The sequence below is a fragment of the Lissotriton helveticus genome, chromosome 7, assembly GCF_964261635.1.
Source record: "Lissotriton helveticus chromosome 7, aLisHel1.1, whole genome shotgun sequence".
Classification (NCBI taxonomy): domain Eukaryota; kingdom Metazoa; phylum Chordata; class Amphibia; order Caudata; family Salamandridae; genus Lissotriton; species Lissotriton helveticus.
In genome coordinates this window covers 188,055,273-188,069,199 of record NC_136068.1, presented here as the reverse complement: position 1 = coordinate 188,069,199, position 13,927 = coordinate 188,055,273, and the positions used below count along the sequence as shown (strand labels likewise).

At 46.6% G+C, this 13,927-nt stretch overlaps 1 protein-coding gene across 1 annotated transcript in view; it reads left to right on the top strand.

Moving 5' to 3' along the window:
- Positions 1–13,927, top strand: part of CDH22 (cadherin 22) — a 1,039,820-nt gene that overhangs the window by 806,182 nt on the left and 219,711 nt on the right. The window contains exon 7 of the mRNA XM_078651916.1: positions 7,981–8,117. Coding sequence (XP_078508042.1) covers positions 7,981–8,117 — 137 coding nt within the window. The remainder of the gene's footprint in view (positions 1–7,980; positions 8,118–13,927) is intronic.

The window sequence follows — 13,927 nt, the reverse complement described above, 5'->3', positions numbered from 1 at the left end:
TCCTGCTGTCCATGGTACAACCTTTTGCAACTTTCTGTTGCAGTAAATGAGTACTCCTGTCTCTGGTACTGCATGCTGTAGCTATAGAAGGGCACTGCTATCCATGGTACTGTATTATGTTGATATAGAAGGGTACCGCTGTCCATGGGTCTACCTTTTGACACTGTCAATGGGTTCTGATATTCATGGTCCTGCCTTCGGTCACTCTGGATGGGTACTGCTGTCCATTAAACTGTATTCTGCTGTTGTGGATGGGTACTGCTGTTTGTGGTACGGTATTCTGTCGCTGTAGATAGGTATTGTGGTCCATAGTACTACCTTCTGTCACTGTGAGTGGGTACTGATATCCATGGTGCAGCATGCTTTTGCTGCAAATGGGTCCTGCAGCCAATGGAACTGCATTCAATTAGCGTAGATATGTACTGCTGTCCATGGTACTGCATGCTGTCCCTGTAGATGGCTACTGCTGTCCATGGTACTGTTTTCTGTCGACATAGTTGTAAATGTAAATGTAAATGTCATGGTACTTATAGAGCGCACTGTCACCAGACAGTAACCTTGCGGTGTCGCCTATTCGGCTTCCTGGCGCTGATACTCATACCGCTGTGGAACCCCTCCTGGCTTTCCCTGTGAAGTGTCCACTCCTGGGCACCCCCCGGGTGAAGCCAGGCATCTGTACCACTGTCAATGGCACTATCTTCTGTAAGTGGGTTCTGCTGTGCATGTTACTGCATGCTGCTGTCCCTGTAGGTGGGTACTGCTGTCTATGGCACTGCATTCTGTTGAGATAGATAGGTACCGCTGCCCATGGTACTACCTTCTGTCACTGTAAATAGATACTGATAGTCATGGCACTGCATTCAATTGTTGTAGGAGGGCATTACTTTTTATTACTGTAGAATGCCACTGTTACAAACTGTACTGTATCATGTCAGTGTGAAAGGACAGTGGTATCATTGGCACTGCATTCTCTCACTGTAGATTTGTACCGCAGTGCATGTTTTTGCATAATGTCTGTGGAGAATGGCTTGGCTATCAAACAGCACTGCATTTTCCTCTGTAAACTGGTACTGTTAGCCATAGTGCCCACTGCAGAAAGGTACTGCTGTACTTACTAAGAAATAAAGTGAGGAAGGTCGCAAAGGGGTTATTTAATGACCAAAACATCTCAGACCCCAACAAATACTGGAAAAACAAGAAGAGATGTCTGGTCCACAGAACTGTTTGAGTGTCATGTCAGGACTAAAAAACCGAGGGTCCATCAAACCACTTAAATGAAATAACACTGGGCTAGAAAAATTCCCATCAGCCCACCCTTATGGCGGAATCTCATCATGTGAGATACAAATCATGAATCCAGATCTCACCCAACGCACCTGGTAAAGATGCCGAGATGGATTATGGAGGTATATATCTTAACCACAGTGTTTTCCAGATGGTGCTGATGGTGTGCAGTGCTAGTGAAAAATGGAGTGAAAGTAAAGTGGAGATAAAATTGGCTCCTGGGACAAAAAATTTGTTTAATAGATATTGTCCTAAGGTCAAAACTTAAAACAAGGCCAGATAGTTTAAAATAATAACTATCTAGTGGCGCAGTGCAGTGGGGTCAACATGTTTCAGCTCAAATGGACAAACTGTCCAAGCTTTCATCAGGACCAGATAGTAATAGCGACTGAAATATTAGATGTGTGTAAACAATAATGCTACTAATCATGCACAGACATATTGAATTGCTCCTACCAGGAACTTGGATCCCCAATGTTTGCTGGTGGATATTCAAATATTCGGTCTTTCCCAGCGTTTTGTGGGAAGTTACCTCACCTCGCCCGGCACCCGCTCGGGGAGAAGGAGGCCCCGCTCTGACCGTCGGTACCTCAGACCAGCGTACTTACACTACATTCTTCCGGGATAGACGGGCACTGCTGTCCATGGTACTGCATCTGATTATGTCACTGTAGAAGGTCATTGCTCTCCATGGCACTGCATTTTCTCGCAGTGGATAGGCAATGCTATTTACTACTGTATTCTCTCACTGTAAATGGGCACTGCTATCTAGGTACCACACTCTCTCATTAGATATGCACTGCTTTACTTGGTCCTGCATTTTCTAATTATAGATGGGGCAGCTTCCCATGGCACACCTTCTCTCGCTGCTAGTTGGGTGCTGCTAACCATGCTACAGCACAATAAGAATGGCCACTCAAATGTATGGTACAACATTGACATCCTATAAACAGATGCAGGAATTCATGGCACTGCAATACTTTGCCATTGATGGCCACTGCTATTGATGGTACCAAAGTCTCTCTATGGAGATGGGCATTGCTATTTATCATACTACGTTCTTTCGCTGCAGATGGGCACAGCTGTTCACAGTACTACACTCTCGCTGGATGTAGACACTGCTTCTCGGAGTACTGCAATTCCTCCCTGCAGATGGGCACTGCTGTTTACTGTATTGCATCCTTGCACTGCAGATGAGCACTCTACCCAGAGTAAACAATTATCTCACCCTGGATGAGCACTGGTGACTCTACATTGTCTCGCTGTAGATGAGCACTGATGCTCAAACAAAAACATTCACTCGTTGAAGAAGGATACTGCTATCCCCAGTACTGCATTCTCACACTGTAGAAAGGACCTGCCATCTATAGCACTGCATTCTCTTGCTGCAGGTGGACACTGCTATCCAATGTAATGTATTCACTTGCTGCAGATTGGCGCTGCTATCCATGCACTGCATCAATCCTCAGAATAAGGGTGCTTCTATCCATGGTACTGCACTCTCTCGCCTTTAATGCTGCTATCGCTGAGCTGCATTCTTTCGCTAGATATGCACTGCTCTACTAGGACATGCCTTCTCTATTGACGTGCACTGCATGTGTCTGTCGATGTACAAGGGTGCTGCCTGCCATGGTACTGCATTACCTTACCGGTTGCTGGAATCTATGGTACTGCATTACCTTGCTGTCAATGGGCACTGGAATCCATGCCACCTTGCTGTAAATGTGTGTAGGAATCTATGCTCCTGCATTACCTCACTGTACATGGGAATTTGAATCTATGGTACTGCATTACCGTGCTGTAAATTGGCACTGGAATCTATGGTAGCGCCTAACCTTGTTGCGGATGGGTTCTGGAATCCATGGCACTGTGCTACCTTGCTGTAGATTGGCCCTGGAATCTATGCTACTTCATCACCTTCCTGTACAATGTCGCTGGAATATGTTGTACTGCCTTACCTTGCTGTAGATGGGCGCTGGAATCTATTGTACTTCTTTACCTTGCTGTAGAAGGACTCCAGAATCTATGGGACTGCGTTACCTTGCTGTACATGGACTTTGGAATCTATGGTACTGCATTATCCTTCTAATCATGAGCGCTGGATCTATGGTAATGAGTTACATTGCTGTAGATGGGCTCTACTATCAATGGGACTACATTTTCCTGGAATCTATGCTACTGCATCACCCTGCTTTAGATGGTCACTGGAATCTAAGGGTTGCATTACTTTGATGACGATAACTTCTAGAATCCATGGTAATACATTACCTAGCTATATATGGACGCTGGAATCCATATTACTGCATTACTTTGCTGTAGATGGGTGCTGGAATATATGGGGCTGCATTACTTTGATGTAGATAAGCTCTAGAATCTATGGTAATGCATTACCTAGCTGTATATGGGCGCTGGAATCCATATTACTGCATTACTTTGCTGTAGATGGGTGCTGGAATCTATGGGGCTGCGTTACTTTGATGTAGATGAGCTCTAGAATCTATGGTACTGCATGTCCTTGCTGTAGATAGTCGCTGGAATCCATTGCACTTCATTACCTTGCTGTAGATGGACATTGGAGTCCATGTTACTGCATTACCTTGCTGTTGATGGACCGTACAGCTGCTTCTCCTCAATCACTTTGCAACAACTTGTCAAACTTCTTCTTTGATGAAAACAAATGTGGGTTGTGTTTGAAACTTGACCCGCCTCCCAGTACCACTAACTTTGCCACGGAAGGAATCATGGCCTATGAGGCCATCTCCTCCCTCTTCCAGGTGTTTACTTATGTATCTGAATCCTTTGACCATTCTATACTACTATTCATAAAATCTGGGTGTCCTATGACCCCTGAAGGGTCTAGATGCTCAAACATGGTATAACGGCAATCATTCCTTCCTTACAGAGCTCTTCTAATCCTTTTTGTGCCCCATAAACCATTCCACCTGCCTATGAACAGGCAAATGTGCACTGGAGCTTATATAAATTATTATCCCGTTTAATTACGGATGTAACATAACATCATCATATCGTAACATATGCATTTGTAAAGCACATGTTCAACCAACTCTGGGGTCTCCTGTTGCTAAAATACCAGATGTTTATTGTTACCTAACTCATTGGCACTCATTTTATTGACCCCAGAAGAATGAAAGGCTTGATGGACCTGCCGGGATTCAAACCTGTGACCAAGAGGTCTAACACAGTCCCTCGAAGGTAATGACCCAATCTTGCTTCTTTCTGCGCTTGTGATAACAGTGAAAGTTCTACTAGTGGTGAACACTCTGGGGCTTATTTATGAGCCCTTGCTTCACTTTTGGGCCGCCGGTGCGTCACTTTTTGTGACCAACCAGCAGGGTAAAAAAAGCGCCATGTTGCGTCATATTTACAAAGTGACGCATCTAGTTAGATGCGTCACTTTGTAAACCCCTGCGCCTCATTATACCTGTGCCAGGTATAAGGTATGCAGGGTGGGCATTCTGACGCAAGTAAGCCTCGTATAAGTGGGGCAGTGAAATCTATGAGATTTCACTGCGTCACTTCTAAGATGCAAATCCGTCAATATCTTATGCCTGCCTCACAGCAGGCGTAAGACTGACGCAGGCACATTTCAAATGGGAATTGCCCATGTGAAATGACCCATTGATGGAGTTACATCACTTTCTTGACACACTCCAGCAATGCATCATTTTTGCGCCCACATATACGTCAGAAATACAGACGTATCTGTAACTCCTTGCAACATGATGCATCATACTGTTAATATGACGCATACAGCATGTCGCAAGGAGGGCACAATGAAAAGTAACGCATCGCTGTTTTAACGCAGCAGTGCGTCACTTTTCATAAATGATGCCCTCTGTTCTTGGAATAGAACAAAACCATATACTCTTCTTAAGAAGGATTTAGACCTTAAGACAGATTGGAATCCATACTGGTGGCAGCCTGCGATGGACACCCCAGCTCTCCTATTCTCCTCGATATTTATGTCCTGAAGATGCTGTGTCCCTCGCCACCTTCCTGCCGTGTTCAGAGGAGGCTGGGGTGAGGGCTCATGCTTGATGCCCTGTCCTAACGTCTTCTCATGATTTTACTCTGTCTTTGTCAACCTCCTTTATCCACTATTTCTTAACATCCCTCCCATGTGGGTTCTGTGACACTTTAATTCAATAAATGTACAAATTTAGTTATGTGAAATCTGCAGACATTTCTTGAATTTTACATTATGTTCTCTTGTAGGAGACTGATTCCCTCAGACAATTACCCACCAAGAGACATTTTCAGCTCAAACCATTCTTCTGCTGGTATCTCGCGTGACTCTGAAAGAAGTAGCGTGATATAGCAGCAAACCAGTTTTCAATACAAAAGGTGTAATTTTATGAAATGCTCACGAATTTTGTGGAAAAAATCTAAGTGATATTGCACTCTCTTACTAATCAGCTGCTTCACTCAACAGACTGTGGGGCAGATTTATGAGGCTCTTGCGCCACGTTTACGCCGCTGTTGCGTCACGCAAGGCGGCGTAAACGTGGCGCATCCCTACGAACGATTTACAACATGACGCATCTAGGCAGATGCGTCACGTTGTAAAGCCCTGCGCCGCTTGTGGGCGTTCCGGCGCATGGTGGGCGTTCCGGGGCAGGAGCGCCTCGCAAAAGTGGCTGAGTGAAATCTATAAGATTTCACTCAGTCACTTTCAGGCCAATGCTGCGTCAAAAACCTGCGCCTGCTTGAAGCAGGCGTAGGTCTTGATGCAGCATTGGTCAGATAGGGCACCCCCGAGCCTTGCTGGAGCTGCGTCGCGCTTGCGACGCAACTCCAGCAATGCGCCGCCTTTACGGCACAGATGCGTCACGCATCTGTGCCGTTTTTGCCCCATGGTGCGCCGCATTGTAAATGCGACGCACCATGGGTGGCGGAGCCGCGGCGCAGGATGACTGGCGCATCCCTGGGGATGCGCCAGTCATCATAAATCTGCCCCTGTGACTGTACTTATATCTAAAAAACAAAGTGATGGAAAATAATTACTACAATCACATTTAAAGAATTTTGGCCTAACATATTTACATATATTTACAGGGAGGTCCATTTTAGGATTCATGAGCACATGTTAAAACTACTATTAGATAATAGGACTAAAGGCCTAAAATGAACATTTTAAAAGGCTTTTAAAAGCTGTTTCTCGAATGAATTGGGAGATAAGGTGTTGAACGTTTTGATAATAAAATATCTATAGCTACATATATCAATTTTCCAAATATAGGTTCGGAAAGATATTGCGTGCTGTAAGCACAACTCATCAATAAAGAGAGAACATTCGGAAGTAATAGTGTGTACATTTGTTCTTCTCTCTCCTTCCTCTCTCATCTAGACCTCCCTAAAAAGAGATGGATAATGAACAGAAAAACATTTGGCATATTTGCAAATAAATGTCAAAGCGCAGTGCCACACCAGTTTTGGCAACGCCGCTCTGACATTTATTAAATGCAGGGATGCGAAGTCTTCACAAAAATACAGCATACCCCTGTTTTTGCCCTATCACTTCCGCAAAAAAAGCTGCCTAGCGCCAGCGCAGGCACCCTGCAACCATGTTGCAAGTGTACCTGTGCTGAAGGGGCATTTGTTTACGTGCAGGAAGGGACACCTCCTGCACATACAGAATCATTTTTAGCATTACATGCAGCCCAGATAGAAGGAGCAAATAAATTAGGAGAAAATAATAATTTATCCTCGTATTGCCAGTAGAAGACCAGGTATTCCCTGGCGTTCATTTTTGGCGCTGTCTCAGCTTTGTAAATCTGAGGCTGCAATAAAAAGCAATGAATGTTGCGGTGAAACGCCTACTGCAACACCCACTGCACGCCCCTTTTTCCGCAGATGACTGTAGAGGAAAAGGGCATATTTCCAAGGTGGTGTTAAGCCGCGTCAAGTGGTTTTACGCCACCTTGTAAACATGGGAAATGGCAATACACCTCCGGAGCATCAAAAAAAGTGATGCGCTGGTGGAGAAAGGGGCTTGTAAATATGCCCCATTTTTTCCATCACTCTTCTACTTCCTACCACATGTGAAGCTCCATCTCCTCTCATGGAGAATGGGGAAAGGCAAAAAAATGAATTTTCTATATTCACTAATTATTTTGACATTCCTCAAGGAGGTAATGCATGAATTAGCCACTCTATTTCATATTTGTGTAGGAATGGTAGGACGCATTGGGGTAAAACAAAACATTTAAACGTTCAAGCAGGCGGGCATTATAATGGGGCGGTGACGTCAGGCAGGGGAGGGTCAGGGTGGGGGGTTGTAAAATGCTGGATATGGACCATTAGAGGTAAGTACCAAAAAAAAAAAACGAATTTCGTTGCCCACGCTGCATCACCAAATGTAAAGGGACAGGATCTTATGCCTTGAAATCTTCTGATCGCCGCCAGCCTCTCTTGTGAGTCACCAACCATGACAACCAACCCTAGACATATTCCTGGGAGGTTGATGGTGACACCACACCCACCCTGAAGACATGTCCCTGGCTGCTGCTCCCTTAGAATTATTCTCCTGTTCTTGCCCAGCTGTATAAACCTTCCAGCCTGGTTTCAGCCCCTCATCTTGCTGTCCTATCAGTACATCCCCTTCATATGTCTGACACTCATACAGTTGTCCCTCATGACTGACACTGGTCTTGTCTTCTTTCCACCCCTGTGTAGATATGCCATTGACCGCAGCTCAGACGTGGAGAGGATCTTTGACATCAACGCCAGCACTGGCGCCATCACAACGGGGAAGACTTTGGACCGCGAGACGACTGGCTGGCACAACATCACTGTTCTGGCCCAGGAAGCTGGTAAGATGGCTGCTCTGCTGAAGCCATTTGTGTTGTCAGAGATATTGTTGTACTGATTTGGGACATCCCACCTTCTGCCTAAAGCCTGCATCCAGCTGAGGGTGGCCAGGTGGCATGTGCAGGAATCTTGTTATTTTTTGTAAACTCATTGTCCAGTCTGACAACTGTGCTCTATGATGAAACTCACCGGCTATACATGGGACCTCTATCCTGCTTCACTTCACAACTAATAAATTGGTCTTGTTATCTGGGTTTCCTAAGACATCCCAAGGAAATCCTCATGAAATCTCTCCTATAGCAACTTCCTTGCTTATGATATGATATGATATGATGAAGGAACTTATACAGCGCACGTTCACCAACGGTTTCTTGGCGCTTGCTGAACAGGCAGGAGACAGGACTGCAAGGAGGCGATGTTAATTATAGGCTTGAGCAAACAACCAGGTCTTATATAGAGGTTCATGCTGCACTTCTTACACTTCTAACCTCTGTAAATAACAGGCGTTACACAATTTAAGGGTATTCAGTTTACCATCTGCAGAATCAGGAGTTGGGATTCGAATTGATGACCTTCAAGTCACTGCAACAGCAGCAAACGCTCAACTCACTGAGCCATCTTTGTAGCATAAAAAGCAAGGCACAAGAGGTCCTGTGTAAATTTGTCTTGGTTCTTTCTCCTTTTTTCCCCATCATTCCCCTTTTTAACAAGGCCTGGGTGAAATTTTAATTACACAGGAGGAATTTGTAAACATTTCTAAAGTTTGCCGCAAACAAAATTTGTAAAAATTTCGCATTGTGCAATTCAAGTGAACTTTTTAAGGTGAGCAAAGCATTTGCAAGTAATAGAATGGTTTGGTAAGAAAATGTCTCAAGGAGAGACATTTTCTGTGTGAGCCTCACCCTGGCCGGTATCTCACGAGGAAAACTTTTCCTTATCAAAAGTCAGACAACATACTGCAAACCACAGCTTGCTCTAAAAGTCATAACTTCACATGATATCCATTGACTTTTTAGAAAAAATAAATATGCACATTTTGTACACCTATACTTTTAATGCTGCCACCTGTAGTTGACCTGTAGATGACGACTATTACAGAATTATGTGAACTTATTTTTTTCTACTGTTTTAAAACACTATATTGTCTGCTGCATAATGAACCTCTGCTCTGTCCCATTTCCCAAACAACAACCTTTCCAGTCTGCTTGCATGATGCTGTAGTAACTGCTTTGCATACTCTCCTGCTGCTCTGAGAAGCCCCCTTATACTGCCTGAAACAGAAATAATTAGGGATGGGTGAAATTTGCGTAATTTGCTTTTCGCATAAATGTGTGAAATTTCATTAAAATTATGACAGATGAGTAATTTATGTGAAATGCAAATACGTACATGGTGGTTTGTATTGCATTTCGGGATGGATATTTCGTCAAGATATTTGTTACAAAAGTGACTCAGATCTTGAGCTTCTTCTGCCTCGATTAAGAAACCACGTTATTGGGAAGTGCACAATTTTTATTAGAACATTGGAATGTTGAGCGCACTAGTGAGGACAATAATGTAACAGCCTTATAGCCCTTCTTACTCAGGCTACGCCAAATCCTAAAAGCCTTTAGCAATCGGTGCATCCCTCGGTAGTGGTCTATAATGCAATATTATCAGCAGCGGTTCCTCTGCTAAGGCTGAGGAGTGTCGCCCCACTGCTCTGTGTGCAGTTTAAAAAGGAAAACGAACATGATAAAAACCAGTTATTATAATTTTAGTTTTCCGTTGCTGCTTAGTGAGCATGACGGTTTAGCCGGCCATCTTGGACCAGTCATACAGTCATGCGCACTTTGCATGTTCTCCACTGGCTATCAGGCACAGCCTGGGTAGAGGACAAGCACAGCCTCCCAGTCCCTATCTTAGCACTGACCCATGGTGCTCAGACCAATCACAAGGCTGCTGTAATGCAGCATCATGATTGGCTAGGGGAGTCTGGGAGCCTGTGTGCTTCCTGGTTCCTGCTGTCGACTGAGAAGCCGAAGAGGACCAAGAGGCGACGTCCGGCCAGCCTGCAGGTAATCGTTTAAAAAAAAATCATTAACCCTCCACTCTCCCCCCTGCCCTATCACCCCTGTTATATAGCTCCTGCCACTGTATATTATGCAAGATTATTGCACCAAGCATTTGACTCATAGTTTCTGTTTTTCATGTGCTGACATGTTTTCGGCAGATTATGTATTGCCATAACTGTAAAACAAGATGTTTGGGGTATCTGCATGTGCTGTGCTAGCAACGTTCACTGTGTGACTTTAGAAACTGGATGGACATACTTCTCTCACACAGTTTGTACTGGAGTGCCTTTATCACAGACCATTTTCACGTGGACCCCTTCCCCTACTGAATACATGTAAAGCCCAAACTTCTCACGAGAGATACATGTCTTAGAAAAGTGAAAAATATTCAGTTCAGTGAACTTCTAGTAGGGATTTGAGTTTACAAATATCAGTGTTTTCTTTGGGTATGGCCTTGTAGCCCTTTCCTTTGTCTCCACTTCTGATCTGAGATACTGTCGCTAATGACTTGCTGCTTCATGGCTTGGATCCCATCCATGTCCCATGCTCCAACCCCTCTGCTGGACTGTTGGCCCCATCACATCATCAGCATCCCAGGCTCTGATCGCTCAAATGTGCTATTTTCCCCCACACTTCACCTGCTTCACAGACAGCGGCACCTCAGTGGAGCTCTTAGCATCAATGCCTCTCCTACATCCCAGTTCCAGACCCCTCAGCTTGACTCCTCCATGTCTCACTTGTGTCCTTGGCATCATCACCTCAGCTGGGCTCAAAGGCATATGCCTCAACCACATCTGACTGCGTGACCCCTCACCTGGGCCTTTATCGCCACGATTCACTTGTGTCACAGGCCTGACCCTTCAGATGGATACTTTGACTCCACACCTGACCTGTGTCTCAGGGTTGACCCCTGAGATGGGCTCTTAGACTCCACATCTCACCTGTGTCTCAGGCCTGACCCCTGAGATGGGCTCTTGAACTCCACATCTCACCTGTGTCTCAGGCCTGACCCCTGAGATGGGCTCTTAGACTCCACATCTCACCTGTGTCTCAGGCCTGACCCCTGAGATGGGCTCTTAGACTCCACATCTCACCTGTGTCTCAGGCCTGACCCCTGAGATGGGCTCTTAGACTCCACATCTCACCTGTGTCTCAGGCCTGACCCCACAGTTGGGCTCCTAGTGTGCACTCCTCACCAGGGGAAACATCCTTTACGGCGCAACTTTTACCACGCAGTGCCTTTACAACGCAGCTTTTTCAACGCAAGTCATTACAACGAATTGCGCTGGGGGGTGCTCTAGGATAGGTAATAGTTTAATTTACTATCCAACACCTTCCCTACTATCCACGGGGACTGGAGATGGAATAGTAAATTAAACTATTCACTATCCAGCACCCCCCAACGCAAGTTGTTGTAACGACTTGCGTTAAAAAACCTGCGTTGTAAAGGCATGCGTAGTAAAAGCATGCGTTGTAACAACGTACATCCCTCACCAGTGCCTCACCTGGACTCTTAGCCTCCACACCACCCCTGTGTCCCACACCCTCACCCTCACCTAGGCTCAAGGTTCCCATATCTCACTTGGGATTTGGGGCTGTCGTCTCAGCTGGGCTCTAAGGCCAATGCTGCACCCATGTCTGGGGATGTGACCCCTCATCTCGGTTCTTAGCTCCATGCTTCACCTGTATAAGACGGCGCAACCCTTTCAGCTGGCTCTTGGCCTCACCTGCTTTGGGGGACCCAACTTCCCAGCTGGGCTCTTAGCCCCTCTGCCTCAACCATATTTGAGTAGTGAGCGCTACTCTCGGTTTATACCTCCACGCCTCACCTGTCTTCGGCCTGACTCCTCAGCTGGGCTCTTAACATCCACGCCTTCCCTGTGTCCTAGATTGTGACCCTCAGGTAGGCCCTGGGCCTCCATGTCTCACTTGGGTTCCAGGCACTAATACATCAGTTGGGCCCTAAGACCTGTGTCTCATCCATGCCTAAAAGTGTGAATCCTCGGTTTGACTCGTAGACTCATGCTTCACCAGTGTCCTGATGCTGGCCCCCTCATCTGGCCGCTTAGCCAACACGCCTCTCCTCCTTCTCAGGCCCCGAGCCCTCGGTTGCGTTCCCTGGCACCCCCTGACTCACCTGTTCCTTGGGTCCTGACCCTTTGGCCTCCATTCTCCACTTGTCCCGCAGCCCTGTCCACAGCTGCGTTCCTCGCCCCCATGCCTCATCTGTTCTGCATCCCCCCCAGCTGGGCTCCGAGCCTCCTCGCCCCGCAGCCCTTGAGCGCCAGCTGCAGACAGAACATGGCTGAGGTTAATATCTGAGTACCCAGGAGGGCGCGCTGAGCCGGTGTCATGAATTCACGCCGAGCGGCGTGGCGGTCTGCTCCTCCTAATGAGGACTAATCGGAACTCTCTTGTGCTCCGACAGGAGGACATATCTCCCTCCGCTGCTCATTTAAAGCCGAAAATCCCCCGTCAGCTCTCCGGGGCCCCCCGAGCAGCTGCTTATAAAACACTGACAGTGCATGGACGCTGTCCAGCCCCCCTCCCCCTCGGCAGGGCAGGCGGGGGCGGCACGTGGCGCACAGATCAGGGCTTGGCAAAAGTTCTTGGAAAAGCGGACATTTATCAGAAGCCCGGGCCTCTTCCGCTAACTTTTCCACCTTCCCGATTCGGTGTCTGTGCTCCGCCTCAGCGACCTGCTTCCTGTATCTTTACAGGGCACCAGGCCGTTTCATTAACCTTTATTTCGTGTTCTACCATAGGCCTCAAACACCCCCTCAACGTCTGACATACCTATTCTTGGCATATCCACTGGCACGGCTGAGCTGCCTGCCAGGCACCCTTCCCTGTGTCTAAAGACAGCCTGACCTCCCTCTATTCCTGCTTCTCATAACAGGTGAAGCTCCTTTCACGGACCTCTGTTCCTGTGACTATGCACAGACAAACCTCTGCCCACAGAGCTCCATTCCTGTGACTTCTGTACACAGACAAAGCCCCCTTCATTGACCTCTATCCATATGTCTATAAAATCTCAGCTTCCTTTGCTCATCTCTTTTCCTGTGCAAAGCATGGCTCCAGGTGATGTCCAATCACTGACTTCTATGTATGTGTCTTTGTAGAATTTCAGCTCCTTTCACGGACCTCTATTCCTGTGGCTATGCACCACGTCCGGTCCTATGCTTACCTGTATTCAAGTGTTTATACACCGCTTTAGTCGAGCTTGCTTAACTAATCCCTACTGCTGTGTCTTATCATAACCTCGGATCCTCTCACTCACCTCTATTCCTGTGTCCATGCGTGACCTCACCTCCCTTCACTGACCTCTACTCCTGTGTCCATGTGTGACCTCATCTCCCTTCACTGAGGTCTATTCCTGTGTCCATGTGTGACCTCATCTCCCTTCACTGAGGTCTATTCCTGTGTCCATGTGTGACCTCATCTCCCTTCACTGAGGTCTATTCCTGTGTCCATGTGTGACCTCATTTCCCTTCACTGAGCTCTATTCCTGTGTCCATGCGTGACCTCATCTCCCTTCACTACCTCTACTCCTGTGTCCATGCATGACCTCATCTCCCTTCACTGACCTCTATTCCTGTGTCCATGCGTGACCTCATCTCCCTTCACTGAGCTCTATTCCTGTGTCCGTGCGTGACCTCATCTCCCTTCACTGAGCTCTATTCCTGTGTCCATGCGTGATCTCATCTCCCTTCACTGAGCTCTATTCCTGTGTCCATGCGTGGCCTCATCTCCCTTCA